Below are 26,263 nucleotides of genomic sequence, written 5' to 3'. Positions count from 1 at the left end.
AAGCCAGGGATCCAACCCACGTCCTCATGGATACTAGTCGGATTCATTTCTGCTACACCACGACAGGAACGCCTGTCTTATTATTTTTAATATCTGCCCAACCCGTGAGCAGAGTGACCACCTCTGACACACAGGAAATGTTTGCATGAATTACATGGGGACAGTGAAGCTGAATGAGTCTTTCACGAGTCTCAATGTTGTACTACCCTCAATGTCCAGCAGAGGGAGGCATTAGCCCATGTCAGTGCCAACCTCACATTTTCCTGCAGAAAACAATGGCAACTCTGACAGGTGCAAGGAAGATTCTCAGAAGCCCTAGAGGCTCACACCGTGCGGAATTTTTTACCTGCAGGCTGGCGCTGGGGATGCAAGGTGTGGATGTCCATGGGGAAGTGGAGTTTGTTGCGAATGATCTCCTGGTTCTTGCCAGTAAATTTGTTAGCACTGTTGATGCTCTTGGTGTGCCAGTCGGTCCAGTACAGGCTGTCTTCAAATACCGTGATGGCAAAGGGATGTGGGAGGCCTGGGGAAAGTCCAGGAGGACCTCTGTCTAGACATGGCCTGCCGGCTGCCTGGGCCCAGGCCTGGCAGCTATACAGATCTCACCCTCTGCCAAGGTTCCTGGGGGGCTAGGATGGGGGAAGGAGGATGAGAGACGAAGGAAAGTGAAGGAAGGGCCTCACCCTGGCTAATGACAGCCTTGCGGTGACTCCCGTCCAGATTGGCCCTCTCGATGACGTGGTGCTTGGCATCTACCCAGTACATACGGCGCCCGGCATAATCAATGGTGAGGCCATTGGGCCAGAAGAGATGGGTATCGGCGATGATGCGGCGTCCAGAACCATCCATGCTGGAGGCCTCGATGCGGGGGGTGTTGCCCCAGTCTGTCCAGTAGATGGTACTGGGAAGAGAGAAAAGGATACTGGGTGGTAGGCAGTAGAGGGTGGTTAGGTACCCAGGATAGTCATCAGGTAGACGGGCTTTTATCAATCTAACCCAGGCGACTCCAATTGATAGGAGATATAGTCTGTTTGGTCTACACAGTGTTTTTTCAATGTTCGAATTGAAATGTCTCTCGACAGGGCATGTATTCATTTAACAAAAAGAAAATTAGGGAATATCTGCTATGAACGAGACCTATCTAAGGCATTGTGGGTGCAGCAGTGAACAAAACAGACAAAAATCTGGACCCTGTGAAACTGACAATATACTAGTGCAATATTCCTTAGGACAAGTGCTTTCTTCTTTGTCACAATCTCTACCATTGCCTTTTTTTTTTTTTTTTTTTTTTTTGTCTTTTCTAGGGCCACTTCCTGCGGCATATGGAGGTTCTATCAGAGCTGTAGCCGCCATCCTAAACCACAGCCACAGCAACGTGGGATCCGAGCTGCGTCTGCAACCTACACCACAGCTCACGGCAACGCCGGATCCTTAACCCATTGATCGAGGCCAGGGATCGAACCAGCAACCTCATCGTTCCTAGTCGGATTTGTTAACCACTGAGCCACGAAGGGAACTCCTCTTCCATTGCCTTTTATCATTTACATACACACACAGCTGTTCTAAAATAGCTGACCTACAGCTGTAAGATCTTAGGGGACATCCCCATCAAATGAATGCATTTGATTTTTTGTTTGTTTGTTTGGGTTTTTTTTTTTTTGGCCACAGCCACAGCATATAGGCATTCCCAGGCCAGGGATGGAACCTGAGCCACAATAGTGACCCGAGCCACAGCAGTGACATGTGGGATCCTTAACCACTAGGCCATCAGGGAACTTCCCGAATGCATTTAATTTTTAAAAGCTAGAGGCTGAGAACCTCCATTTCAGGAGAACTTTCTTCTAATAGCTCAACCCTATGAACGAATAATAAAATGACTAAACATCTACAAGGCATCTAATGTGTATCGTGCCATTTAAAATGCATCATCTCATTTAATTTGCACTGTCACTGGTTTAGAAATGAGTAGAGTGGAGGCAGAGAGAGGTTAACTAGGCCAGGGCCACACAGCCAGTTACTGCAGAGCTATAAATCCACATGTATCTGGGTGCAGAGCCCAGGCTGTTAACATCACACGGTGAGGACTGCCCTCCCCACCCTCCACCCTTCCTCCCCACCCTCAGCAAAGCCTGATCCAGGGGGCCTGGGAACTGGCCCTAGAGGCTGCAAGAGGAATTTGGGAACTTGAGTCACAACTCACTCACCCCTCCATGGGGTGCAAGGCAATGGCCCGGGGCTTCTCAAGGTTCTGCCACAGAAGCACCTTCCGGTGGGCTCCGTCCAGATTGGCCACCTCAATCCTTGATGTCCCCGAGTCGGTCCAGTAGAGTTTATCGTGGACCCAATCCACAGCCAGGCCCCCTGATGGAAAGAGGTGGCAGAAACGTGTCGGGAGTTCAGCCCGGGCTCCTCTGTGCCATAGTAACAAGGGCAACTCCTACATGTAGCAGTTTCTTGGGCCAGGCCCTGTTCTAACCATTTTGCATATGCTGACTTGTCTAATTAGCACAACAACTGTGTGAACCTGGTACTATCATCCCCACGAAAATGAAGAAACTGAGGCACAGAGAAATCAAGTAAGCGTCCAAGATCATGCATTTCTGCCTCTCAGTCAAACATACTCCAATTCCTGAATTCCGGCTCCCAGACCCACACTCAGAATCCCTGACGGCCCTGGCCCAGGGGGTTGCAAGCTGTGGCTCAGGGTTTTGCTGAGGCACCTCCAGAGGTGCTGTAAGCATTTGAGTCAGACGTGCTCAATACCAAATTTGAACCATTTCACCTGCTTGTAGAATGGCCTAAGATTGCAAAATGAGCTATAGTTTTTCTAATTTGCAAACAATTGGATACATTTATCTGGGCTGATCAGGCTATTTTTAATACTAAGTAATCAACACAAAATTCAGAATTACACTAGATACGAGGCTGATGGAAAACTGTAACTGTCAATCACAACTCTGTGACCAATTTCAGATGGTCACATTCATCAAAATGGTCTCCTTGTTCTCACCGATTGAGCTCCCCAAGGAGCAGGTGTTTATAAATCTGAACCTATAAAATGCGTGTAGACTAACCAACGTTCCCTCTATTAGAGCTCCACTCCAGATTTCACTGTGAGAAGAAGCTCTTCTGCGGCCTAAGGTTTGTAGCCACCAGCCTGTTCCTTTGTTGGTGGCTTTGCATGCGGTGTGGTCCTGCCCCTCCCCACGGGGCCTCGTTCCCTACCTGGGCTCTCGAGCCCGGTGGACACAACCTCCTCCACGTTGCTGCCATTGAGGTTGGCGCGGAGGATCCGGTCCAGGGTGACGTCGGACCAGAAGACGAGCTCGCGCCGGTGGTGGAAGTCGAGCGCAATGGCATTCTCCAGGTTGTTGAGCAGCAGTGTGTACTCGGAGCGGTGCGGCAGCACCTGCCGGATGTCGATTCGATTGGCGAACAGTAGCACAGGCTCCGGCCCTGGGACGTGGCACAGAAATGGGGCCCCCACTGGGCTCCAGAGCTGCCCCTGGCCGCCATCGGCATGCACCCCCAGCTCCAAAGGGCCCCTGGCCCCCTAGGGCATGTTCCGAGCGGTCGGCACCAGCACTAGAAGAGAGGAGGCCTGCAAGGCATACAGCCCACCCCAGCAAGGTTTTTCCTGGGGCCCAGAATGCAACTCACAGCTCCAGTTTCCTGAGATGGAAACATCTCTCGCTGTCTCAGCCAGTCCCCAAGCACCTGGCTGTCTCCGTGCTCAGGCCTCTGCCCACCCAGCCGAATGCCAACACCCCTTACCCAGAGCCTTGCAGCTGCGCCGGTCGGGCCGGAGTTCATAGCCAGCTTCGCACCAGCACTGGAAAGCCCCCTCGCTGTTGGTGCAGCCCTGGCTGCAATACCCCTCCTCGGCACATTCATTCACATCTGTGAGGACGGAGATGGTCCGGAGAGGTCTGCTCTGCCATCCTCCCGCCCCAGCTCCCAAGGTGACCAGCTGCTTTCCTGCCCACATACCCATCTACTTTCCAGGCCTAGTGGGAAAACTATATAATAAGCAGTTAAGGGCTTTGAGGTCAGGCAGAGCTGGGCTGGAATCCTAACTGCACCTCGCTGGCTCTGTGGCTTTCAGGAGGTTACTTAACCTCTCTGAGCTTCCGTTCCCCCATCTTTGAAATGGGAGGGAAAACTATCCCCACCTCCCAGGACTCTTGTGATCATGACAAGAGGTCACATCCATCAAATGCCTGACCCATGGGACACACAGCTGCCTGGCCCCGCTCCCAATCAGGCCCCAGCTCACCCTGGCACATGCGCCCATCCTCGGTGAGCCGGTAGCCCGTGTGACAGGTACACTGCACTGCCCCCCGCACCATCTGGCACTTCTGGGAGCAGCCACCGTTGTTAACATTGCAGTTCTCCTCACCCGTCCGGGGCCCTGTGCCAGGCAAGGCAGAGATGGGAGTTTAGCCCAGAGGCCTCCCCCAGACGGCCAACTTGGCATTCCACCTGCACCACGAAGAGCAGCTCCCAAGGCTGCAAGAGTCCCTGGAGAGGGTTCTCTTTGAGGCGAACGGGTGGGGCTCGGCCACAAACCACGGCCAGGCACGTCCACGGGGGACACTCACGGCAGTTCTGCTGTGGGCTTTCATCACTGTTGTCCCCACAGTCATTGACCCCGTTGCACAGCTTCCTCTGCCCGATGCAGCGCCCGTTCCAACAGAGGAACTGGTCGGAGGCACACTGGGGGCTTCCTAGAGGGGGAGGGAGGGACATGGGGCGGGAGGGAGAGTCAGGTCACAGCAGGGCAGGGCTTGGGTCCACCAAAGGATGGGAGCCTGTCATTTTCTAGGGCAAGCTGGAGACAGATGCAACTCAAGGTGGGAGGGTCAGGGTCCAAGGCAGGAAACAACTCAGACGGGGCCGGCTGAACATCTGCACGCGTCCTCTTCCCAGGACACCACAGTGGGATGGTGAGGGGTGTGGAACAGAAGGAAAGAGTGCATCCGTGTGTCGGGCATCAGTGTGGCTAAGGGAGAGGGCCTGGAGGCTGTCAGCAGGAGAGCAGTCCTTGCTCACTAGGCCAGAGCAATAGGTACTGGCCGTGTGTGAGTTAGCATGTGAGAGGCCACTGAAACTCCCAGCCCTGATACTGTCTTCCAGGCCATGAGGCTGCAGGTCAACAGAGGCACCTGGATTTGACACTGGTAACTGAGAAGAGCAGGGAAAGTCCAGGTCATGGGCAAGATCTGACTAAAAGCATCACCTTGCCCCAACTGGAAAGACAGCAGTAATACTCACTTTCTATCCCTGTCCGCCAACCCAACTCTGGGTTAAGGGGTCTGGGGTACACCCGGGAGACTCTACCTGTGTTCTCACAGTTCTCTTCATCGCTGTTGTCTGCACAGTCATCTTCCCCATCACAGCGCCAGGACAGGCGGACGCAGCGGCCTGACCGACAGCGGAACTGTTCCGCAGTGCAGACGGAGGTGGCTGGGCAAAGCAAAGGTCTAATGAAAGGCTGGCCCCACTTCAGCCCAAAGCGCCTCCCTACCACCCCAAATGCACTTTACGCCAGCACCCGTGCCTCTCCTTTTTGTTTTTAGGGCTGCATCTGTGGCCTATGAAGGTTCCTAGGCTAGGGGTCAAATCAGAGCTGCAGCTGCTGGCCTACGTCACAGCCACAGCAAGTGGGCACCCAAGTCCCATCTACGACCTACACCACAGCTCACAGCAACACCAGATCTTTAACCCACTGAGCGAGGCCAGGGATCGAACCCACATCCTCATGGATACTAGTGGAGTTCATAACTGGCTGGGCCACTGGCTGGGCCACAATGGGAACTCCCCATGCCACCAGTGTCACAGTTGGTCTATATGGCATTTCTGTGGAAATCAGGAAAAGGTGCCCTTTCTTCAAGACACTTTACTGCCATCTGCTGGAAAGCCACCATGATGAATATATAAATCTATAATCATAGAATATATAAATCTACTGTGGAACTGGCATCCTTTGTCTGTGCAGTGCCCAACCTACACAACTGTACACGGAGGTCCTGTCCTCTTTTCAAGCCTCCTCTACTTCCAGCCCAGACCTTTGGCACTATCCCCCACTCACTGCAGTTGCGCTCATCAGATTGGTCATCACAGTCTGCATCGCCATCGCAGCGCCAGCCTGCGTTGATACACAGGCCGCTGTCACACATGAACTCCCCAGAGCGGCAGGGCTGGTGGGAGGCTGGGAAAACATGACAGACTCCGGTCTCTAGCCAGTCTATGCACATAGTGTCCCATGGCAGACTGGAAAGCCATAGCCCCGGCACCCCGGCTCCTCCGTCTTTGCCCAGTAGGGACCAGGGAATCCAGCAGCTCCTCCCCTGAGTTCCTGACCCAGCTGGCACCTGTGCCTGGCCACCCCAGGAGTTCCTCCCAGCCTGGCCACCCCTCCTCCACCCAGCCAAGCCAGAACACTCACAGCAGTCAGACTCGTCCGACCAGTCTCCGCAGTCATCATCGCCGTCGCAGTGGTAGATATCGAGGATGCAGCGGCCGTAGGCACACTGGAACTCCTCCAGGTTGCAGGGGGGCGCTGGCACTGCCGAGGCTAGAAGGAGGGCGGGGGGGGGTGCATACACTCAGTCCTGGACAGAGGAGAGGCGCCTTGACTCCTCAAAGGGGCAAGATGCTCAGACGACAAAGCCAGGTTTCATTTGAGATGGCCCTTACAGACACCCACATTCTGGACTAAAGGAAGACCTCCCTTCCCACCTGGGGCACCTGTTCCCACAGCCTAGGAGGAGCTGCTTCTTAAGGACCCCCCTCGTTGCCCATTGTCCATGCTCGCCTCAGTCAGGCCCTCAGACTATGGGATGGAGCCTTCTGCCCCCGCCCAGCCCGACACCTGAGTTCTGAGGCCACTCACGACAGTTCTCCTCGTCAGAGCCATCTTTGCAGTCGGTGTCACCATCACAGTACCAGTGCTCAGCAATACAGCTTCCATCGCTGCAACGGAATTCCTTGTCCGAGCACTTGCGCATGTCTGGGGAGATGCAATGGGACTGCTGTCCTGCGGGAGCCCCACGGGCAACCCTCCTGCAATCCTCCCTGACTCCCACCCTCACTGGCCCTGGGAGTCTGACCCAGGCCCTGCAGGACATGGCAGACTTGGTGCAGACTCCCCAGGGGAAAGCCAAGGGCCTGGAAAGACTGGGCCTTGGGCTCCTGTTCTGTGGTTGCTGGGGTGGGATGGGGGTCTGGAGACTCTGTCCCCTGCTGCTCTCCTCCAGCTGCTCCAGACACCTGGGCAGTTCAAGGTTTAGGCAGTGCTAGAGCTGTGGCTGCTCTTTCCCTCCATGGCTGTACCATCCACCAGCCACCCTGCCTGCCTTCCCAGAGCGCAGCTCACCGCACTGTTCATCGCTGTTGTCGCCACAGTCATTGTCACCATCGCAGTGCCACAGGCTCCGGATGCAGTAGCCGTTCTGGCAGGGGAACTCGTCCTCCTCGCACTCCCGGGGGGCTGTGGGCACAGAGCAGTCGGGCTGCAACGGGCAGTAGGGCCAAGGCGCGGAAGCTCAGCAGAAAGCCCAGCCAAGCAGCTCCAATGCTTCCCAAGGGACCTGAGGAGGGGGCTGTCTCCTGGGGGCTTATCTGACCAAGAGAAGAGGTAGAAGGACAAGAAGCAGAGACCAAGGGCTGGGGCATCATTTTCTTTTCTTTTCCTTTTTTTTTTTCTTTCAGGTCCTTACCCGTGGCATATGGAGGTTCCCAGGCTAGGGGTCCAGTCGGAGCTGCAGCTGCCAGCCTGCACCAGAGCCACAGCAACTCTGGATCTGAGCTGCATCTATGACCTATGCTGCAGCTTGGGGCAACACCAGATCCTTAACCCACTGAGCAAGGCCTGGGATTGAACCCACATCCTCACAGACACTATGTCGGTTCCACAACAGGAATTCCTTTCATTTGTTGACTGAAAATCATTTCTCAGCAAAGCTCAATGGACCCCGTCCAGTCCCGCCAGCACTCACGACAGTCCTGCTCGTCCGAGTCGTCCTCACAGTCGTTGTCCCCGTCGCACACCCAGGAGCGGCGGATGCACTTGCCATTGTCACAGTGAAAGTCAAGAGGAGAGCAGGTAGGCAGCACTGAGCCCCGGGAAAAGAAGGGACACGGCTGTCAGTCTGGTGTGCTTCCTCCGGCAGCCTCACCCAGGCCAGAAATCCCTTCCTAACGAGCGCCCTGCCTGAATTCCAGTCCTTGCTCATGGACTCCTACACCTGCCCCCAGCTGATGGCAAATCAGGCAGAAAAGCAGCGGAGGAGTGGGAGCTGCTCAAGGAGTGATGGTCAGGGGTTCACAAGGCAGAAGAGCCCAAGGAGCTCAAAACGCCTAAGAAATCAGTTAAGGGAAACATGAGAAGAGAAATGAGTGCCTGTTTTTTTTTTTTTTTTTTTTTCCTTTTTCCTCTTATGATATGATGATTGACACGTCCGGGCTCAATTTCAAGTTCTAGAAGGCATGACTTACCACACAGAGCAAGTCGTTACTCTCTCTGAGACGCGTTTCTTCGACGGTACTGCAGGGATAATTATAACTGACTCAGAGGAGTCTTTCGGCTAATGCGTATGAAAGTGCTACATGAAAGTGAGCCATTTGCCATCATCACAATTAGCTCAACTGGTTAGGGTTAATAAGGTCCTCGTTATAGCCTCATTCTTCTGAGACTAATTAGTCTCCTTCAGATGCAGGTGCTGCAGGTTGGAGGCTGCACCCCTGAACCCGGACAACTGGCTCAGCAGTGATATCACTGTACTTCCAAGGCAGGATGCCCTCACCTGGGGAGCATGTTGCTACACTAGGGGGGAGGGGAGACTTAAAGAGGATGTAAGATTTCTTTAAAAAGTTCACATTATTTAAAAAGGTGTGGGAAGTTCCTATTGTAGCTCAGTGGTAATGAGCGGAACTAGTATCCAATGAGGATGTGGGGTCTATCCCTGCCCTTGCTCAGTGGGTTCAGGATCCTTTGTTGCCGTGAGCTGTGCTGTAGGTCCCAGACATGCCTCGGATTCCGTGTTGCTGTGGCTCTGGCACAGGTCAGCAGCTGTAGCTCTGATTCGACCCCTAGCCTGGGAACTTCCACATGCCACAGATAAGGCCCTAAAAAGAAAAAAAAAAAAAAAAAAAAAAAACACGGAGTTCCCGTCGTGGCGCAGTGGTTAACGAATCCGACTAGGAACCATGAGGTTGCGGGTTCGGTCCCTGCCCTTGCTCAGTGGGTTAACGATCCGGCGTTGCCGTGAGCTGTGGTGTAGGTTGCAGACGCGGCTCGGATCCCGCGTTGCTGTGGCTCTGGCGTAGGCCGGTAGCTACAGCTCCGATTCAACCCCTAGCCTGGGAACCTCCATATGCCGCGGGAGCGGCCCAAGAAATAGCAACAACAACAAAAGACAAAAGACAAAAGACAAAAAAAAAAAAAAAAAAAGAAAGAAAAAGGTGTGATTACACAGAATACCCACAGAAGAAACACAGAAATATTCTTCATCCACATATAGTATGCCCACTAAAAAATGTGCAAATGTGTAATACAAATACACACAGTCACATCAATTCAGACAGATCTGTTTAAAGAGACCACCTGCAGAAGCAACGGCATTTTCTCTTTTTTTTTTTTTTAATTTTTCTTTTTTTTTTTTTTTCTTTTTTGGCTACACCCACAGCATATGGAAGTTCCTGGGCCAGGATCAAATCCGAGTCACAGCTCAACCTATGCCACAGCTGTGACAACACTGGATCCTTAACCCACCTTACCAGGCCAGGGATCAAACCCATGCCACCTCAGAGACCAGGGGACATTTTCTTCTATACTTGTTGAAAATTCGTTTCACTGGCCATACATGCATGGAAATATAGGCAATACAGCAGGGTTGAAGACACATATAATGGTGAAGAAACCACCCATTTGTCAATATGTGTCACCATTGAAAGAGTCTGACCCTGAGTCTGACACAGCTGATGCACAGAATGCTCCATCACACCTGGCCTTGCTCCCGCATCCCCAGGTCCCTCCTCTCCCACCGCCCTGCGGGGAGGCTCTTACTACATCCATCCTCATCGCTGTGGTCCCCGCAGTCATTGTCTCCATCACACTGCCACTGGGCGGGGATGCAGGTACACTCGCCGAGGGCACTCACGGCACATGTGAAGTGGCTCCGACCACAAGCACAGTCGGGGCTGCTGGCGAGGCCTGGGCAGAGGGAAAAGGAACCAGTGAGGGCTCAGCTCCCACCCAACCAAAGCCCATTCCACGGGGGCAAGGCAGAGGAGCCAAGCCAAGTCTAGCAGCGACGTTGCGGGGAGTTGTGGACGATGCAATTGTGCCCCACCCCGCCACCGCCCTGCCCAGGCACACGTGGTCAAGAAGATACCCTCTGACTTTGGGCTCACAAACAGTCCCGGTACCTCCTCTATGACAGGTGGATGCCACCTGGAAGGTTTAGTGGTCTTGAGGAAGGGGAGCCAGGGACAGGAGGGGTGATGGAGAAAGGCTTCCATCTCCGTCCCTCCAAAACTAGGTTGAGTTATGGATGCTTGTGCCTCTATCCAGGCCCTTGGATGTTGGCTGGGGAGGGCAAGAAATAAGAGAGGAATTAAAATGCTGAGCCCTTTTAGGGATAAGATGTCACACAGGGGAGCAGGAAGCCACAGGGCTGCTGTGCGTCCCCCAGTCAGAGCTCGATTTTAAGGAGGGTAACCAGGAGGAGCAGGAATGGGGGACCAGGCTGCCTCCAGGCGCAGTGGCTGGGACCAGTCAGGGCCTTCCTGTCTGTGGGACTGGCCCCAGCCTGGAGGGAGGATGGCAGAAGCAGCCCCTCCCCCAGCCTCTGCAGCACGCAGCTGGGCGTCCCTATTGAGCATCCAGCTATCTGCCTGGCCAAGTCCCATGACCGGCTGCTGTGCCCCCTCCCCAGCGTGCCCAGCAGGATGCCCCGGGATGGCGTGTGAATGGCTCGGTGCCCCTGCGCCAGCCTCAGCTGGAACAAAGGGTTCTGCCAGGGTCACTCTCCCCCACTCCCAGCATTCATCTAACCCATGGGGCTGCTGCAGCTGGGAAAGAAGGGGGCCACCTCTCCCTCGCTCATCTCCCCTGCTTGCTTTCTTCTTCCTTTCTTCCCGTCTGCTGGGCTCTGCCCTCAGGCTGGGCTGGAACAGGGAAGAAGTCAGCTCCCCAACTGCCACCCCTGCTTCCTTTCCTCTTTATCAGGCCCAGCTTCTCTCTCTCTCAGCTCATCTCCTTGCCGTACATCCTCACCTCGTGTTGCGTCACCCGGGCCAGCCTAACCAGGGCTTAGGGCCCAGGATGAAAGGGTGCGTGCTCTTCCCACAAAAGCAAAGGGAGAGCCCTAGACCCCTCTCTCTCCACTTCAACCCCCGGGGTAAGTGTAAGCATAAAGCAGGGATTCCTAACCTGCAAAGGGACAGAGGGGTAGGACCTGTGAACCACTGAAACTGCAGGCAAAGTGTACATTTGTGGAGTGAAGGGCCACAGCTTTCACCCAATCTTCAGCTGAGGCCTTGCTTGGCCCCTCCACATGCGAAGGGCATCAGCTGCCCCAGAAAAGACACGGGCTTTCCTGCGGAAGCTGCGGGAATCCATCTGAGAGGTGCCGCACCTCGATACCTCACAGGAAGGCCCCACTCCAAGCCCAGCACTCCTGTCCTGTGGAGTCTCTGCAAATACAGGACAGAGGATTCTTCCTAGGGGAGCCCTGAAGACCCAGCCCCATTCTCCTGGGCCTCTTCTGAGAGCACACTGAGAAGGGATGGGGGCTTTTTTCACTCAGACCCTGGGCACTGGAGCCTGAGTTACTTTGGTAAGTGTGACCAGCTCATCACAGCTCCAGGCACTATTTTAGGGAACTCTGGCCAGGATCAAAGAACAACGACCAACTATTCCAGAGGACTCCATCCCATGGAGCTTCCCAACATGCCGACCCCCTTCACGGGGAAGAATGGAGGAGAAGAATAAGGCTAAGAGGCTCTCAACGAGGGAGGATTTTTCTCCCCGGGGGGCACGATGACATTTTGGGTTGTAATGGGCAGTACTGGTGGCATCTAGAGGATAAAGGCCACAGATGTTGCTAAGAATTCTACAATGTGTGGGACAGGTGCCCACCACAAAGTCGTTAGCCTAAAACGTCAGTAGAGGTTGAGAAATGCTGCTGGCCATGCACACAGCAAGAGGCAGGGCTGCACCAAACAGGAGGTCAGGGTCATGGGGTGCCAAGAACGGAAAGGAAGAGGGGGCACTGGGGGAGGGGAAGAGGAGGGAGCACCAGATCTGGAGCAGACAGAGCTGGGGCCCACTGACCACGGGGCTGCTGTAGCTGGGAAAGAACCGGGCCACCTCTCCCCTGCTTGCTTTCTTCTATCTTTCCTACCCTGCACTGGCCCCTGCCCTCAGCCTATTTCCTTGTGTGTAAAAGGCCACAAGGACTGGACAGGAGGATAAATGTGGCAGAGGCTAAGGCCGTGCCTCGGCACACCAAGGATGCTCTGTAAATGCAGGGGAGTGTGGGGACATGAGGACTGGGGGACTAGCTTTTTCCAGAAGGCCTTGATTTTTTTTTTTTTTTTTTTTTGGTCTTTTTGCTATTTCTTGGGCTGCTCCTGCGGCATATGGAGGTTCCCAGGCTAGGGGTCTAATCGGAGCTGTGGCCACCAGCCTACGCCAGAGCCACAGCAACGCAGGATCCGAGCCGCGTCTGCAACCTACACCACAGCTCACGGCAACGCCGGATCGTTAACCCACTGAGCAAGGGCAGGGACCGAACCCGCAACCTCATGGTTCCTAGTTGGATTCGTTAACCACTGCGCCACGACGGGAACTCCCAGAAGGCCTTGATTTTAAGAACCTGAGAACCAGGATCAGGAGAGCAAGGACAACAGCATCTTGAGGAACCCAGGCATTCCCGTCATGGCTCAGAGGAACGAATCTGACTAGCATCCATGAGGATGCAGGTTCTATCCCTGGTCTTAATCAGTGGGTTAAGGATCCAGTGTTGCCGTGAGCAGTGTAAGTCACAGATGTGTCTCAGATCTGGTGGTGCTGTGGCCATGGCGTAGACCAGCAGCTACAGCTCAGATTGGAGCCCTAGCCTGGGAACTTCCATATGCCGCAGGGGCGGCCCTAAAAAGCAAAAGGAACCCAGAAGGTAAAGAAGAGCCTTCAGGGTTTTTTTTTGTTTTGTTTTGTTTTTTTCTGCCCCACCCCTTTGGCTGAGTGATAGCAGAAGTCCTGAGATCCCCCCCGCAGACTTCAGGAACAAAGCATTCCATCTGGTGGGCATCCAGTTAGTTGCTGAAGAGTCACGACTTCCTGCACGTCTGAGCAATATCTGAATGTCAGCACGTGAGGGTCAGGCAGCCAGAAGCAGGCAAACGCTTGGCTTGGGTGTTCATACAGTAAACAGACACATTCTACAAAACCCAGCTTTTCTGGACAACTGCTGCCCCCCTGGGACCCTGGGAGGTGGAATTCTGCCTTTTCACTCGAGTTCTGGCTGTGATCATAAAGGACAGCTTTTAACCCTTTTTAACGAAAAGAATGGTGAGCGAAGAAAGGAAACAAAGGACTGCGGGTGGCAAAACGCGGTCTTCATTTTAAGAAGTGTTCAGTTAGAACACTCAGCTGTGCTTCTGCCCTTGAAAGCTATTTGCCTGCCACACTGTAAGCGTCCTTGGCCTCAAAGGGCATGGGCCCTTCAACCTAATGCAAGTCCATAAAGACAAGACCTCTTCCCAAAGCGTTCACTTTCCCTGGTCATCGAGTCATCCAGCGTTTAGGATACAAGTTAAAGTGCTATTAGGGCCTTCCTGGGAGGTTAACCAAAATTTCAGCCATCTTACCATTTTCTCACTACTTTCTTTAGAAGGAAAGCAAGCAAATATCCAGCCGGTATACAAGGCACAGTGCGACATGAGCGAGAACACAGAGTCTGGGCTCAGAGAGGCTGGAGTTTAAGTCCTGGCTCTACCACCAACTCTACAACTTTGAATGAGTTAATGTCTCTGAGTCTCGGTTTCCTCATCCATAAAATGAGAATAACAATAGTTCTACCAGTAGTTCTACCACAAAGGGATTTGTAGAGATTAAATAATCCATGTAGGCTGCTTAGCCCAGGGCTGGAGTTTCATAATAATGTAGTCACCATTTACCAAGTACTTACCAAGGGCCCTCCTCTAAGTGCCTTTTTTTTGGGCAGTGGCGGGGGCGGGGAGGGGTCCTACACCTGTAACATATGGAGGTTCCAGGCTAGGGACTGAATCGGAGCTACAGCTGCCAGCCTACACCATAGCTCACAGTAACTCTGGATCCTTAATCCACTGAGCGAGGCCAGGGATCCAACCTGCGTTCTTATGGATACTAGTTGGGTTTGTTACCACTGAGCCATAATGGGAAATCCTCTGAATTTTTTTTTTTTTTTATGCTACATCATGAATGTTCTCAACAACTCTGGGAGGTGGCACTATTATTATTATCACCACTTGACCGTTGAAGACACAGGGAAGTGAAATTTGTGATAGGCCACACAGGTACTAATGGTTGGAGCCAGCATTCACACCCGAGCAGGTCAATCCCAGATGCTCTGTTCTTTTTTTTTTTTTCAGGGCCACACTGCAGCACATGGAGGTTCCCAGGCTAGGGGGTGAATCGGAGCTGTAGCTGCTGGCCTTCACCACAGCCACAGCAATGCCAGATCCGAGCCACATCTGCAAACTACACCACAGCTCATGGCAACGCTGGATCCTTAATCCACTGGGTGAGGCCAGGGATTGAACCCGCATCCTCACGGATACTAGTTGGATTTGTTTCCACTGCACCACAATGGAAACTCCAGATGCTCTGTTCTTAATCACTTCATGATACTGCCTCCCAGTAAGTGGTATGCTATCATGAAAATTTCCAAAACTCTGAAATCCAAAAAGAGAATTTAGGAGTTCCCTAGTGGCCCAGGGGTTAAGGATCCTGTATTTTCATAGCTGTGGCTCAAGTCACTGCTGTGGCACAGGTTCGATCCCTAGCCCAGGGACTTCTGCATGCCATGCGTGCAGCCAAAAAAAAAAAAAAAAAAAAAAAAAGGGAGGGATTTATAATACTGGGACTTCTAAATCCTTCTCTTTTATGCATTCTTGTTAGGAAATACGTAGTAAACTTATGGAGTCCCCATTGTGGCACAGCAGAAATGAATCCGACTAGTATTCATGAGGATGTGAGTACGATCCCTGGCCTTGCTCAGTGGGTCAGGGATTTGGTGTTGCCATGAGCTGTGGTGTAGGTTGCAGATGTGGCTCCGATCCGGTGCTGCTGTGGCTGTGACGTATGCAAGCAGCCGTAGCTCTGATTTGACCCCTAGCCTAGGAACTTCCATATGCTGTAGGTGTGACCATAAAAAGAAAAAAGAAAAGAAAATATATAGTAAGCTTATGAATCTCAAGCAGTGACCTCTCCTTCTGGCTACTGCCAAGGCTAAACTAAAGCCTTGGCCCGAACTAAAGTAGTAAAGCAGGGACAGCACAGAGCCCTAGTCCCTTGAACAAGTGCCTTGGTATTGTTTCGGTTCAGAAATGGGCAGGGCTTCAGAAAACAAATGATTATGTCTTGCATTTCTCTTGAGAGTTCGCAAGCTAATTTTGCATACACACGCACGTTCTCATTTAATCATTACAGCACTGTCCCTGTAACAGGTAAGGTCACCGAGGTCCTGGGGTGAGCAGGTGAACCAGGATGGCAGCCCCGTTCTTACTTTTAGACCAATATTCTTCTCTTAATATGATCTCAAAATCCGGACGTTCAATAAAGCTTCCCACAGACACACACTCAAGTTAGAGAGGCGCTGCTGCCCCCCCATCCCACAGAATGCTCAGCTCAAGGTGGACCACGTGTCACTTGGAGGCCCAAGGCATACAGTGACTATACACAGCTACAGAACAGCCTTTTCAAGTTAAACCAGAAATGAGGAGGCTCAAGGAATGTCTTGTGAGTGTTGAGAGATGCTGGCTGCCCCAGTGTGGAAGGGATTACAATGGGGAGGGAGGCATCACCACTCATATGAGTGAAGGATGTTTTTCTTACACTGACGCTCTCTTCTCTCCTCCTATCAACTGTCAGCAACAGTGAGGATGTACACCTTGTTTAATGAGGATAAGTTATTTGAAATGACCCTAAACGACAGTCAGGTCAATCATGGGACCAATCCACTGGTTTCCGCCCCTTTGGCAGCTTACTCAGGAAATGTCTCTCACTGAAAGGGATGACCATGTAGCAAGACAAAACTGACATAACTGGAGTTCCTTATGGTGCTATGGGTTAAGGATCTGGCATTGTTCCTGCTGCAGTACCAGGAGCTTCTGTATGCAGCAGGTGTGGCCAAAACCAAAAAGCAACAACAAAAACCTGATGTAACTGAAAGGGGTTGCAGCAAAAAGCCACATGGAAATGGGTCAAGCCTCACTCAAGGTTATACCTGGAATCTGCAGAGACAATGAGTGCCTATAGAGCCATTGTATAGAGAGTTCAGTATGCATAGAACAGTGGAATCAACACCAAATGAGGTTGGCAGCAGGAGGCCAGAATGTGACCCCTTTCCTGATGCTGCCCCCACTTGGACCCATGCGGCCTCGGCTGAACTGAAAGCCCCTGCTCTATGCCCCAGCGGCCCTTGGTGTTTCCTCGAACGGTAGCATTTAGCCCCCTGTGGGACCATGGTTCACTTACTAGGTCATAAGCCTCTTGACCATTGGAATTGTATGATATAGAGCTTTGCATTTGTATTCAGAGTGCATAGTTCAATGCTTGGTATGTAGTGATGATAAATATAAGCTTGTAAAATGAATTAATGAATGACACATTCCTTTAGCATCTTTTTTTTTTAAATTATTTTATTTTTCTGTCTCTTCTAGGGTCGCTCCAGTGGCATATGGAGGTTCCCAGGCTAGGGGGCTAATCGGAGCTGTAGCTGCCGGCCTACGCCAGAGCCACAGCAAGGAGGGATCTGAGCCGCGTCTGCAACCTACACCACAGCTCACAGCAACACCAGATCCTTAACCCACTGAGCGAGGCCAGGGATGGAACCCAAAACCTCATGGTTCCTAGTCGGATTCGTTAACCACTGAGCCACGATGGGAACTCCTCCTTTAGAATCTTGTGAGAACCCCAGAATATGAAAAATAAAAGTGGTTATTTCCCACCTACCTTATACTCAAGAAAATAGGAATCTTTTTTTTTTATTTGTTTTTTCTTTTTCTTTTTAAATTGAATTTTATTGGAGTATAGTGACTTAACAACGCTGTATTAGTTTGAGTGTTCAGCAAAGTGAATCAGTCATATACATAAATATATCCATTCTTTTTTCCCATACATGTTATTACAAACTATTAAGTAGATTTTCCTTTGACTAGGAATCTTCTTTTTAAGGTGGCTTCCTAGTCCTATTCAGGTTAAGTTCACTCCCTGCACAACAGGAGTTCCTTTCACTGGCTGTATTATCAGGCTGTGATACAGACATGCCATGACTTTGCTTATTTCTGTCCCTAGACCCCTAGAGGCCAACCTTACCTGATTTGAAAAACCTACCTGAAAAAGTCTTCTCCTAGTGGGCCCTCTCAAAAGTGACACTATGAGACACATGATTTTATTTTATTTTATTTTTAACTTTTTAGGGCCACATGTGAGACATATGGAAGTTCCCAGGCTAGGGGTCAAACTGGACCTGCAGTTGCCAGCCTCGCTTAAGCCACAGCCACACCAACACCAGACTGAGTCGCATCTGTGACCTGTGCCGGCGGATCCTTAACCCACTGAGTGAGGCCAGGAATCGAACCGGCATCCTCACAGACACTATGTCGGGTTCTTAACCTGCTGAGCCACAACAGAAACTCCAAAACACATGACTTTTGGTTCCAGCACGTTCAGCCCTCTCTGGCCACTCTTAAACAGGGAAAAGAAGTCGTTAATGGCCAGCTTCCAAAGTTAAGAGGCAGAAGAGCATATTGTTAAGAACATGGGAACAAAACTAAGCTAATTCCTGGCCATCTGACCTGGGCATGTTATTTAATCTCTTTATACCTTAGTTTTTCATGTGGAAAATTGGGATAATAAGAGCCCCTACTTCCCACGAGAACTGAATTAGTTAGGTTATACAAAGCCCGTAGTATAACGCCTGGCATATACTAAGCTCTCAGTAAATGACAGAGCCTACTATTACTGTTATAGAATTTGATTCACTGCAACTGTCCTATCCAGCCACCCCATGATAAAGCCCTAATTTTTCAGGGCTTGAGATGTCTAAAAACCTGATTGTGTGCCGAGCTGCAGCACTGCCCCCATGGGTTAAGTTGGTTGCATGAGCAACTGCAGGAAGAGGAAGGAGAGAGAGTCTTGTGGCAAGACTCCTGCTTTACTGCTCTTCTCTGGGGGAGCTTGGAGTACATAGTATCCTTTATCTTTACTTAATTTATTATCAACTAATTCCTAGGAGGCAAGTATAGAAAAAAGCATTTAGAACCTAAATTATATGAGTTCCCATTGTGGTTCAGTGGGTTAAGAACCCAATTAGTATCCTTGAGGATATGGGTTTGATCCCTGGCCTTGCTCAGTGAGTTAAGGATCCAGCATTGCCCCCAAGCTGCAGCGTAGGTTGCAGATGCTGCTCGGATCTGGCATTGCTGTGGTTGTACTGCCACACACAGCTGCAGCTCCAATTTGATTCCTAGCCTGGGAACTTCCATATGCTGCAGATGGGGCCCTACAAAGAAGAGGAAAACAAAAACAAAAACAAAAAAAACCCCGCGTAAATTACAGAGCAATTTAGAAGTGGATTAATTTCCTTTTTTTTTTTTTTTTTTTTTTGTAAAATGGGGGTAATAATAGGACCACCTGCATGCTTGAAGGTTTAAATGAAATTCATTGAGGGAGTTCCCGTCGTGGCGCAGTGGTTAACGAATCCGACTAGGAACCATGAGGTCGCGGGTTCGGTCCCTGCCCTTGCTCAGTGGGTTAACAATCCGGCGTTGCCGTGAGCTGTGGTGTAGGTTGCAGACGCGGCTCAGATCCCGCGTTGCTGTGGCTCTGGCGTAGGCCAGTGGCTACAGCTCTGATTCAACCCCTGGCCTGGGAACCTCCATATGCCGCGGGAGCGGCCCAAGAGATAGCAACAACAACAACAACAACAAAAGACAAAAAAGACAAAAAAAAAAAAAAGAAATTCATTGAAATTCATACAAAGTATATAGTAAGCCGCTTTTGTTTTTCTTATTATTGTTGTTATGAACCCATCATCTTCATCTGTGTCCTCTCTCTCCACCCAGTACTGTAATTATGTCTCCATATAGGCCCTCAAAGGTCTACTTACCCTGCCTAGGAGCTCAGTCAACAGACCTCACAAATCCTACAGGGCTTGAATGTGGCTGCTCTGTGAGGGGCTGCTCAAAATATTGCTTTCCTCTGCCCCTACATCTCAAAACACAAGGCTCACATGGCTTCAGGGAGCAACAAATCACATCTCCCCTTCTGGGAGCTTTTTGAAGTCTCCCTCCATCAAAAAGCACCTGAAAGGTAATTCTTTATGCATTGGGGTTTCCTGAGGAGACGAAGACTGCAAACAGAGAGGAGACATCAAAGTAAGATAAAATATAGACAGTCTCAACCAAGATCTTCTAGCATAGCTTGGATACAAAAGACTCTGTTCTAAGAGGTAGTATCCGCTAGAGGGTAAATAGCTTAGGCTCTGGGTTCAAGTCCTAGGTCAGGCACTCACTAGCTGTGCGACAGCAAATGGCCTGAGCCTGTGTTCCAGCTGTAAGAGGAGAATCCAACAGAATCTGTCTCAAAAGGATATGGCGAAGAGTTAATGTGAAAAAACACACTAGCACTTATCAGAGTACCAGCAATAGAGCAAAAGATTCCAAAGTGTTGACCGCCCCAGAAGTACATTTGTACTTTTTAGACCACACGTTTCAGCCTGACATGTGGTCTAAAACGACATATGTGCAAAATTGGTCACCAGAGATCATTCCCGGAGGAGCAGAAATTCTCATCTGCGGAGAATGAGAGGTGAAGAGCCCTTTACTTTTACTGCTTCTCGGAACCTGTGGTTGACATTTCTCATTTAAACTGTCTGGTGAGTGCGGCCGGGAGTGGGAAGAACACAAGGGAACTCCCCTTTCTTACTTGCTAAGCTTATGGATATTATAACCTGACATCTGTATCTGGTTTCCAGAAGGCTGTAGTCAACCCAGCAGAGAAACTGTCTCTTGTCCTCATCCGTGCCATGGTGACCGTCGGGTTCGCAAGGCTGGGGCCAGCAAAGGGAAGGCTTGGTGCACTTCCTCCATCCCCGCCCTGCAGGCCATGCCGGAAGTGGAGCTGCTAAGCAAGGAGGCATTTCTAACCTGGAAGCTTCTTTTTTTCTTGTGCTGGGGTGCCTGTCCCAGTAGCTACCCTGTACCAACCTGGCCCTACACCCAGATGGCAAGGAGGGTCCCTCTCCCCGCAAAAGGCGCTGCCTGGAGCCAGGAGCTTCCTGGCCCCAGAAAACCACCGGTGATAAATTATGCAACAGCACCTTTGTGCTGCTTCTCAGCCAGATGGGAGGTTTGCTTCCAGTCTTTTGTTTCCGGCAACTCCAATCCTCCCGGCTCTGGGCTCTGTACAGAGGTGAGGGGGGGAGCTCCCGTAGGCTGTGTCAGGGCTTGCAGTGAGTCTCAGCACAGCTTTCCCCAGCTGTGTCTCAAGCAGCACCCTTCCCCTCCTCACTCTAACCTGAATGAGCAGGGGAGCAGGACGCTAGGGAATCTTGCAGGCAATCCACTCAGCTGTGAGCGAGGATGCGAATGCCTACGTGCTGTGAAAGAAAGAAGTTTGCTCGGGAGGGCGTAAGAGGTGCCCAAGGGCACCGAGGATGTTTGCTTCTTGCTAAATCAAAAATGCAGAACAGAAAATGGAGTCAAATGACGGCCAGGAAGCTGCAAAATCAGCTCTTTTTAATGGCTACTCTGGGTTACGGTCAACTTTCTGCAGCCCCCCACCCCCAAACATCACATCACTGGCAGCAACTTAAACGGAAGACACAAAGAGACAACAGGGGTCAAACTTGGGGGTGGAGGAGCTGGGGGCTGCGGGGGTGGGTAGTGAGTCGTAGGCTTGAGACCCAAATCAATTATCCCTCCACGCTGACAGGATTCCTGATGGAAGACAGCAGTCACAAGGAAGGCAGCTTTGCGACAGCCCAGCCCCCAAATTGGGGCAATTACTACCTTATGAGCTCTGGGGCCTGACTCCTTTCCCAGGCCAGTGGGAGGGAGAGCTTGGAATTCTAAATTGTTCCAGCTACAAGAGACCGCGGCCAACACCTCTCACCCCGGGTCACAGCAACCTGAGGGTGAGATGCCTGGCTGCATCCCTGACCACCGGGCTTTTAACAGGGAAGCTCTGAGAAGAAAGCCCCACCTCCCAGGCCTCCTCCCAGGAGAACTAAGGCAGAGTGGGCCCCCTAGACTCACGATAGAGCCTAAGAGAACTCTTTTCTGAAGAGTGGACAGGAGGGAACTATGCTGAGGTTCATTGGGTTTTCAAGGGGGAAAAGAAGGGGGTAAATCTGAAAGAAAGAGAAAAAGAAAGATAGAAAGAAAGGAAGGAAGGAAGAAAGCAAGCAAGCAAGCAAAACCCAGCTAAAATGAATGAAAGGCCACATCTACATTTTAGCACATGACACTGTAGTATAATTATTTGTTTGCTCCGCTCCTGTAGCCCAAAGGTGAGAACCACCTCGAATCCATTTATAACAAACTAACATTTACACAGGCCTACAGTAACACAGCAGTTCTTAGACTCTGTGCAGAAGCTTTGAACATATTATTATTTCATTTAATTTTGAAAATATCCTCATGTGAAAAATGTATACCTACTCCATCCCTCCCCCCACTTAAAGCCAAGAGCCCAAAACTTTAGAGAAATTAAGTGTTTTGTACAGAGTCGCAAAGAAATGCCGAAGCCAAGATTCAAACCCAGGTCTGCCTGTGCTCCCTGATGTACGCAGTCATTAGATTAGTGCTTGATAAATGTGTGTTTGTGGAATGAATGAACAAATGAATGGCTGCAGAGCCCAGTTTAGGGAGTGTTCCTGGGTGTGCTGGGGAGAAAGAACCTGACGCTGTCAGCTCAAAGCTGGAAGGAGAAAGGCAAGCACAGGCGTTCATCAGAGCTATTTATAGGGCCAAACCCTGACTCTGCCAGCCAACTAGTCGGCATGAAGTCTTTCCTGGACACTGAATCCCACCAGGCTGAGAAGGGGAGAAGGGCTTCCGATGCTGAGGGTGAGATGGTAATCCAGACATAGTCTGGGGCCCAGACACCCCATGTTTAGGCAACTGCGACAAAACTTATGTGTCAAGGAATGTAGAGACTATGGCTGGAACAGGCTCACAGACCTAGTCAGCCAAGGACGTGGAACTGTCTCATAATTATGAGATGCATCCAATCATAAAAAAAGAGACAAGACTGCTTCTTAAAGTAGTCTCTGAAATTCTCCTCCTATTCAGGAAGCTCTTAGGATTGATTGTCTCTTCAAAGAAGCAACATAGCTAGTCTCTCCCATTTTCCTTCTTCTTAGGGATCAAGATTAGCAGTCAATCAGTAGAAAGATCGAGAAAGACTTGTAAGACATCCTGTCCTCTGTGACGACCTGTGTTCTCTGCTGGCCCAGAAGATGGACATGGCCAACATGCTATGTATCAGACACTGCCATACTCAGTTCCCTTGCACCTGTCATTCTTAATACCATGTGCCAGTCCCAAAGATGTTATCTGATAGTCAACAGGGGACAGAAGAGGAAATCCAAAATCAGTGACAAGCCAAGCATCTTTCACAAGTTCAGTAAGATCAAGGACAAGGTCAACCAAGCACCATGACAACACCAGATGGAAAAGAAACCAGTCCCAGCTCCACTCTTTCTTTCTTTCCTTCTTTCTTTCCTTTCTTTCTTTCTTTCTTTCTTTCTTTCTTTCTTTCTTTCTTCCTTCCTTCCTTCCTTTCTTTCCTTCTTTTTTTTTTCTTTCTCTCTCTTTCGTTCTGTCTTTTTAGGGCTGCACACCCTCACCATATGGAAGTTCCCAGGTCAGGGGTCGAATCAGAGCCACAGCTGCTGGCCTACACCACAGCCACAGCAATGCCAGATCTGAGCCTCGTCTGCAACCTACACCACAGTACATGGCAATGCTGGATCCTTAACCCACTGAGCGAGGCCAGGGATCAAACCTGAGTCCTCAAGGATACTAGCTGGGTTCGTTACTGCTGAGCCACTAAGGGAACTCCTCAGCTCTACTCTTTTGCAGAAGAGTACGACCCTCTATCTACCAAAGCACTTTTGGGCAGAATTTTCAACTTTTCACTTTCCTGGGATTTCCAAGATAAAGAGGGTGTCTATGCCTCAAATGGTTGTAGATTTGTCTGAGACCTCAGATCAACCCTTAGCAGGAAGATACCCAGGGCTTCCACCAGCAATCAAGTTTTCTTCCAAAAGTCTTTAAGATTGGAGAATTATATAGGCTCAAGCCAAACCCACAGACTCTAGGAAAAGCCCCAAGTACTAGCAGCATCCAAATAGGCACCTCAAATTTTAGTGCATCGAATTCATTCCTAGCCTAGGTCAAATCTGCCAATCTGATCTACTATGACACACCATCTGTCTTCTCCCTGAGCCTCTGAAATATAGTGTGGGATCCTTGTGGTGGTATTTTTGGTTGAGCAATTGCTCAGTCTCATTGGTGAACCATGAGTCTGTCCCCTCCAGGACTCTGAAGATGGCTCAGTATCAAGCCAGGCGAAGTTTAGATCTTGGTGCCACTGAGTTACCTTACGCACGCGCAAAGAAAGCCTCCCATGCTTAGAAGTTTCTATTAAATGTTTTGTCCTTAAAAAGAACCCAAAGAGTTACGAAGAGCCCTCCCATCTTTCTTCTGTAAAGCATTAAATATACACAATTTTCTATCCCGGTTCTCAATGCAGATGTAGTGTATGCAGTTTTGACAGCTCTGGAGCAATAAAATCCTCTTGGCCAGTCTCAACCCGGAACCTTCCAGCTCCTCTTTCCCTAGGGCAGAAAGCGACAATCTCCTTTCTGGCTTTGTTGGTATCCGTTTTAGTCCCTTTTTTTCAGTGCAGTGCCATTTCCCTTGATCTTTTTCAAAACTTCCTCCAGGGGGCCAAGAGGAAAGTTCCATCCCCTTCCCTTGCAGCCCGAAGGGGGAAAGCCCCCAAAAAGCATAGCTGTCCCTTTAAGGGGCCCATGTGGTGGGAAGAGCAGCTACATTCCTACCCCAGTAGGGCCGCTGTCCCGACACGCCAAAGAGGCTACAAATAACCTTCTAGGAGAGAGCCCGGGAGGGGGAGAGCGTAGTGCGCAGAGGAACGCGGGTCGGCCAGGCGACTCGGAGAGGAAGAGTTAAGAACTCGGTCGGGTTAGAGTGGGCATGGAAAAAGTCATTTAAAACCCACGGGTTGGTTAAATAACAGACGCGAGAACTCTGTTTTGGTTTGGGGAGGTAAACCAATCTTTAAAACAAGTGCTCAGGCATCTCTACGCCCTGCCAGGCAAGTTCCGAGATCTGCTCTATTTCCACACGAGTTCCCTTTACGTTAAAGAAAGAATCAGTGCAAAGCTGTGGTCTACAGACCCCTCCATTCCGAACCCCACAGCTTCATAGGGGCTACGGGGAGAATGGGAAGATTCGGATCTTCCCCGGCTGAACAGAGGTGTGTGAACAGGGTTGGGGTTCAAAGATCAAACTTCTTTGATCTTTGGGCACAAACTAGAGGCAGCTGCTAAATCACGGGCTGCCCCCATGGTCCTAGGCGGCTGCAGAGAAACAAGATTCCGCTGGAGCCGTAATCACACACAACAGTTGCGTACGGGCACCAAACAAGTTATTAATAAGGAGCAGATGAAGCAGCAGTCCTGCTGCCATCCCTCCAGCTCCCCAGAGGGCCACTGCGCGGGCCAGGAGGCTTCCTTCTCAGGTTCGGCGATACCCGCCCCCCTATCCCGGCCAAAACGGATCTGAGCGAGCCTTCCAGCAGTTTCTTCCGTATGTCCCTCCTCTGCCCCCTTTCCAACCCTGTCTCCCGCCCCCCTCCCCCGCCCCACGAAGGATCCAGGGCAGGGAGCTGATTGGTCGCAGCCAGGAGAGGGAACCCAAAACACCACTAAGTGGAGATGCTGCGAGTAAGCAGTGCCCAAAGACCCTCGGCCAGAGCATGGTCTGGAGTCCGAGGAGCCGTTCCTCGAGCCGATGGACCCCCGGAGCTCATGTATTCCGATTCCACTGGAGCTTCTCTCCGAAATCCGCCCGAGACCCCCCCTGGAAGGAGGGCTTTTAACAGTTTATGGTTTAGCGACCATCCTTCCCGGCCTCCCTTTCTTCGCATGCATTCATTCGCACCAAGGACACAGGGACCCTGTCTAAACCTCAAAGGGAAGCACCTCAGGCTCTTCAAAGAGCAGCGAGGGAAGGCGAGCGAGCGCCTACGATCTTCCCCCAGCCTGGCCCAGCCCCGAGCCCAGGGAGCTCCTCTGCCGCTGCCCGGTCTCGGACTGGAGGCGCTGGGGGAGCTCCCGGTCCCCTCCCCGGCATGCAATCTCCGGGCTTCTCTTTGGAGTGAGGGCGAGGGGTCTCAGGCCCTAGCCTGAACCATCCCGCTCTCGGGACGGTGGGTCCTGCAGCGGCCGGACCCGGGGACAAACTTTCCCGGCCGGCCGGTCGGCGAGGGCGCGGCGGCGCCCCTTACCGTGTGCGCAGAGCAGGGCGCCAAGCAGCAGCGCGCCCCACGACCGCCTCATGGTGCCGCGTCCGCCGCCGCCGGCGCTCCCTGCCGGCCTGGGGTCCCGCCGGCTCCCGCGGGACGGCGCGGCGGAGGGAGTCGGAGGTGGGTACCCGAAGGGAAGCGTCTGGGTCCACCGCGGCGGGCGCGCCCCTAAGTCGCCCTCCGGCCGCTGCTGCCTCCTCCAGTGCTGCCGGAGCCGAAGCCGCCCCACCAGGGGACCGGGAGGGGGTGTCCCAGGCCCGGCCGCCCCGCCCCCCGCGCCGCAGCCCCCGCCACCGCCACCGCGCCTGGTCCCGCCCCCAGCGCCGGCCCGTCCCCTTCCCGCCCTCGGCCCCCGCCCCCCGGTCCCTGGACCCCACCCGCCCGCGCCTCCAGCGCTGGCCCTGCTCCTCTTCAGGCCGCCCCCACATTCCT

General features: G+C 51.7%; 1 protein-coding gene across 1 annotated transcript in view; it reads right to left on the bottom strand.

Moving 5' to 3' along the window:
- LRP4 (LDL receptor related protein 4) overlaps positions 1 to 26,029 on the bottom strand; it is a 56,740-nt gene extending 30,711 nt beyond the window's left edge. The window contains exons 1-15 of the mRNA XM_021085230.1: positions 25,814 to 26,029; positions 10,070 to 10,216; positions 8,001 to 8,117; positions 7,379 to 7,492; positions 6,896 to 7,012; positions 6,449 to 6,577; positions 6,092 to 6,211; positions 5,341 to 5,466; positions 4,602 to 4,727; positions 4,277 to 4,411; positions 3,775 to 3,900; positions 3,226 to 3,456; positions 2,205 to 2,361; positions 684 to 901; positions 347 to 523 (exon numbers count right to left, since the gene is read on the bottom strand). Coding sequence (XP_020940889.1) covers positions 347 to 523; positions 684 to 901; positions 2,205 to 2,361; positions 3,226 to 3,456; positions 3,775 to 3,900; positions 4,277 to 4,411; positions 4,602 to 4,727; positions 5,341 to 5,466; positions 6,092 to 6,211; positions 6,449 to 6,577; positions 6,896 to 7,012; positions 7,379 to 7,492; positions 8,001 to 8,117; positions 10,070 to 10,216; positions 25,814 to 25,865 — 2,092 coding nt within the window. The 5' untranslated portion in view covers positions 25,866 to 26,029. The remainder of the gene's footprint in view (positions 1 to 346; positions 524 to 683; positions 902 to 2,204; positions 2,362 to 3,225; positions 3,457 to 3,774; positions 3,901 to 4,276; positions 4,412 to 4,601; positions 4,728 to 5,340; positions 5,467 to 6,091; positions 6,212 to 6,448; positions 6,578 to 6,895; positions 7,013 to 7,378; positions 7,493 to 8,000; positions 8,118 to 10,069; positions 10,217 to 25,813) is intronic.

Source organism: Sus scrofa, chromosome 2 (genome assembly GCF_000003025.6).
Source record: "Sus scrofa isolate TJ Tabasco breed Duroc chromosome 2, Sscrofa11.1, whole genome shotgun sequence".
NCBI lineage: Eukaryota > Metazoa > Chordata > Mammalia > Artiodactyla > Suidae > Sus > Sus scrofa.
The sequence above is the reverse complement of the archived record's forward strand: the minus strand, read 5'-3'. Positions and strand labels throughout refer to the sequence as shown.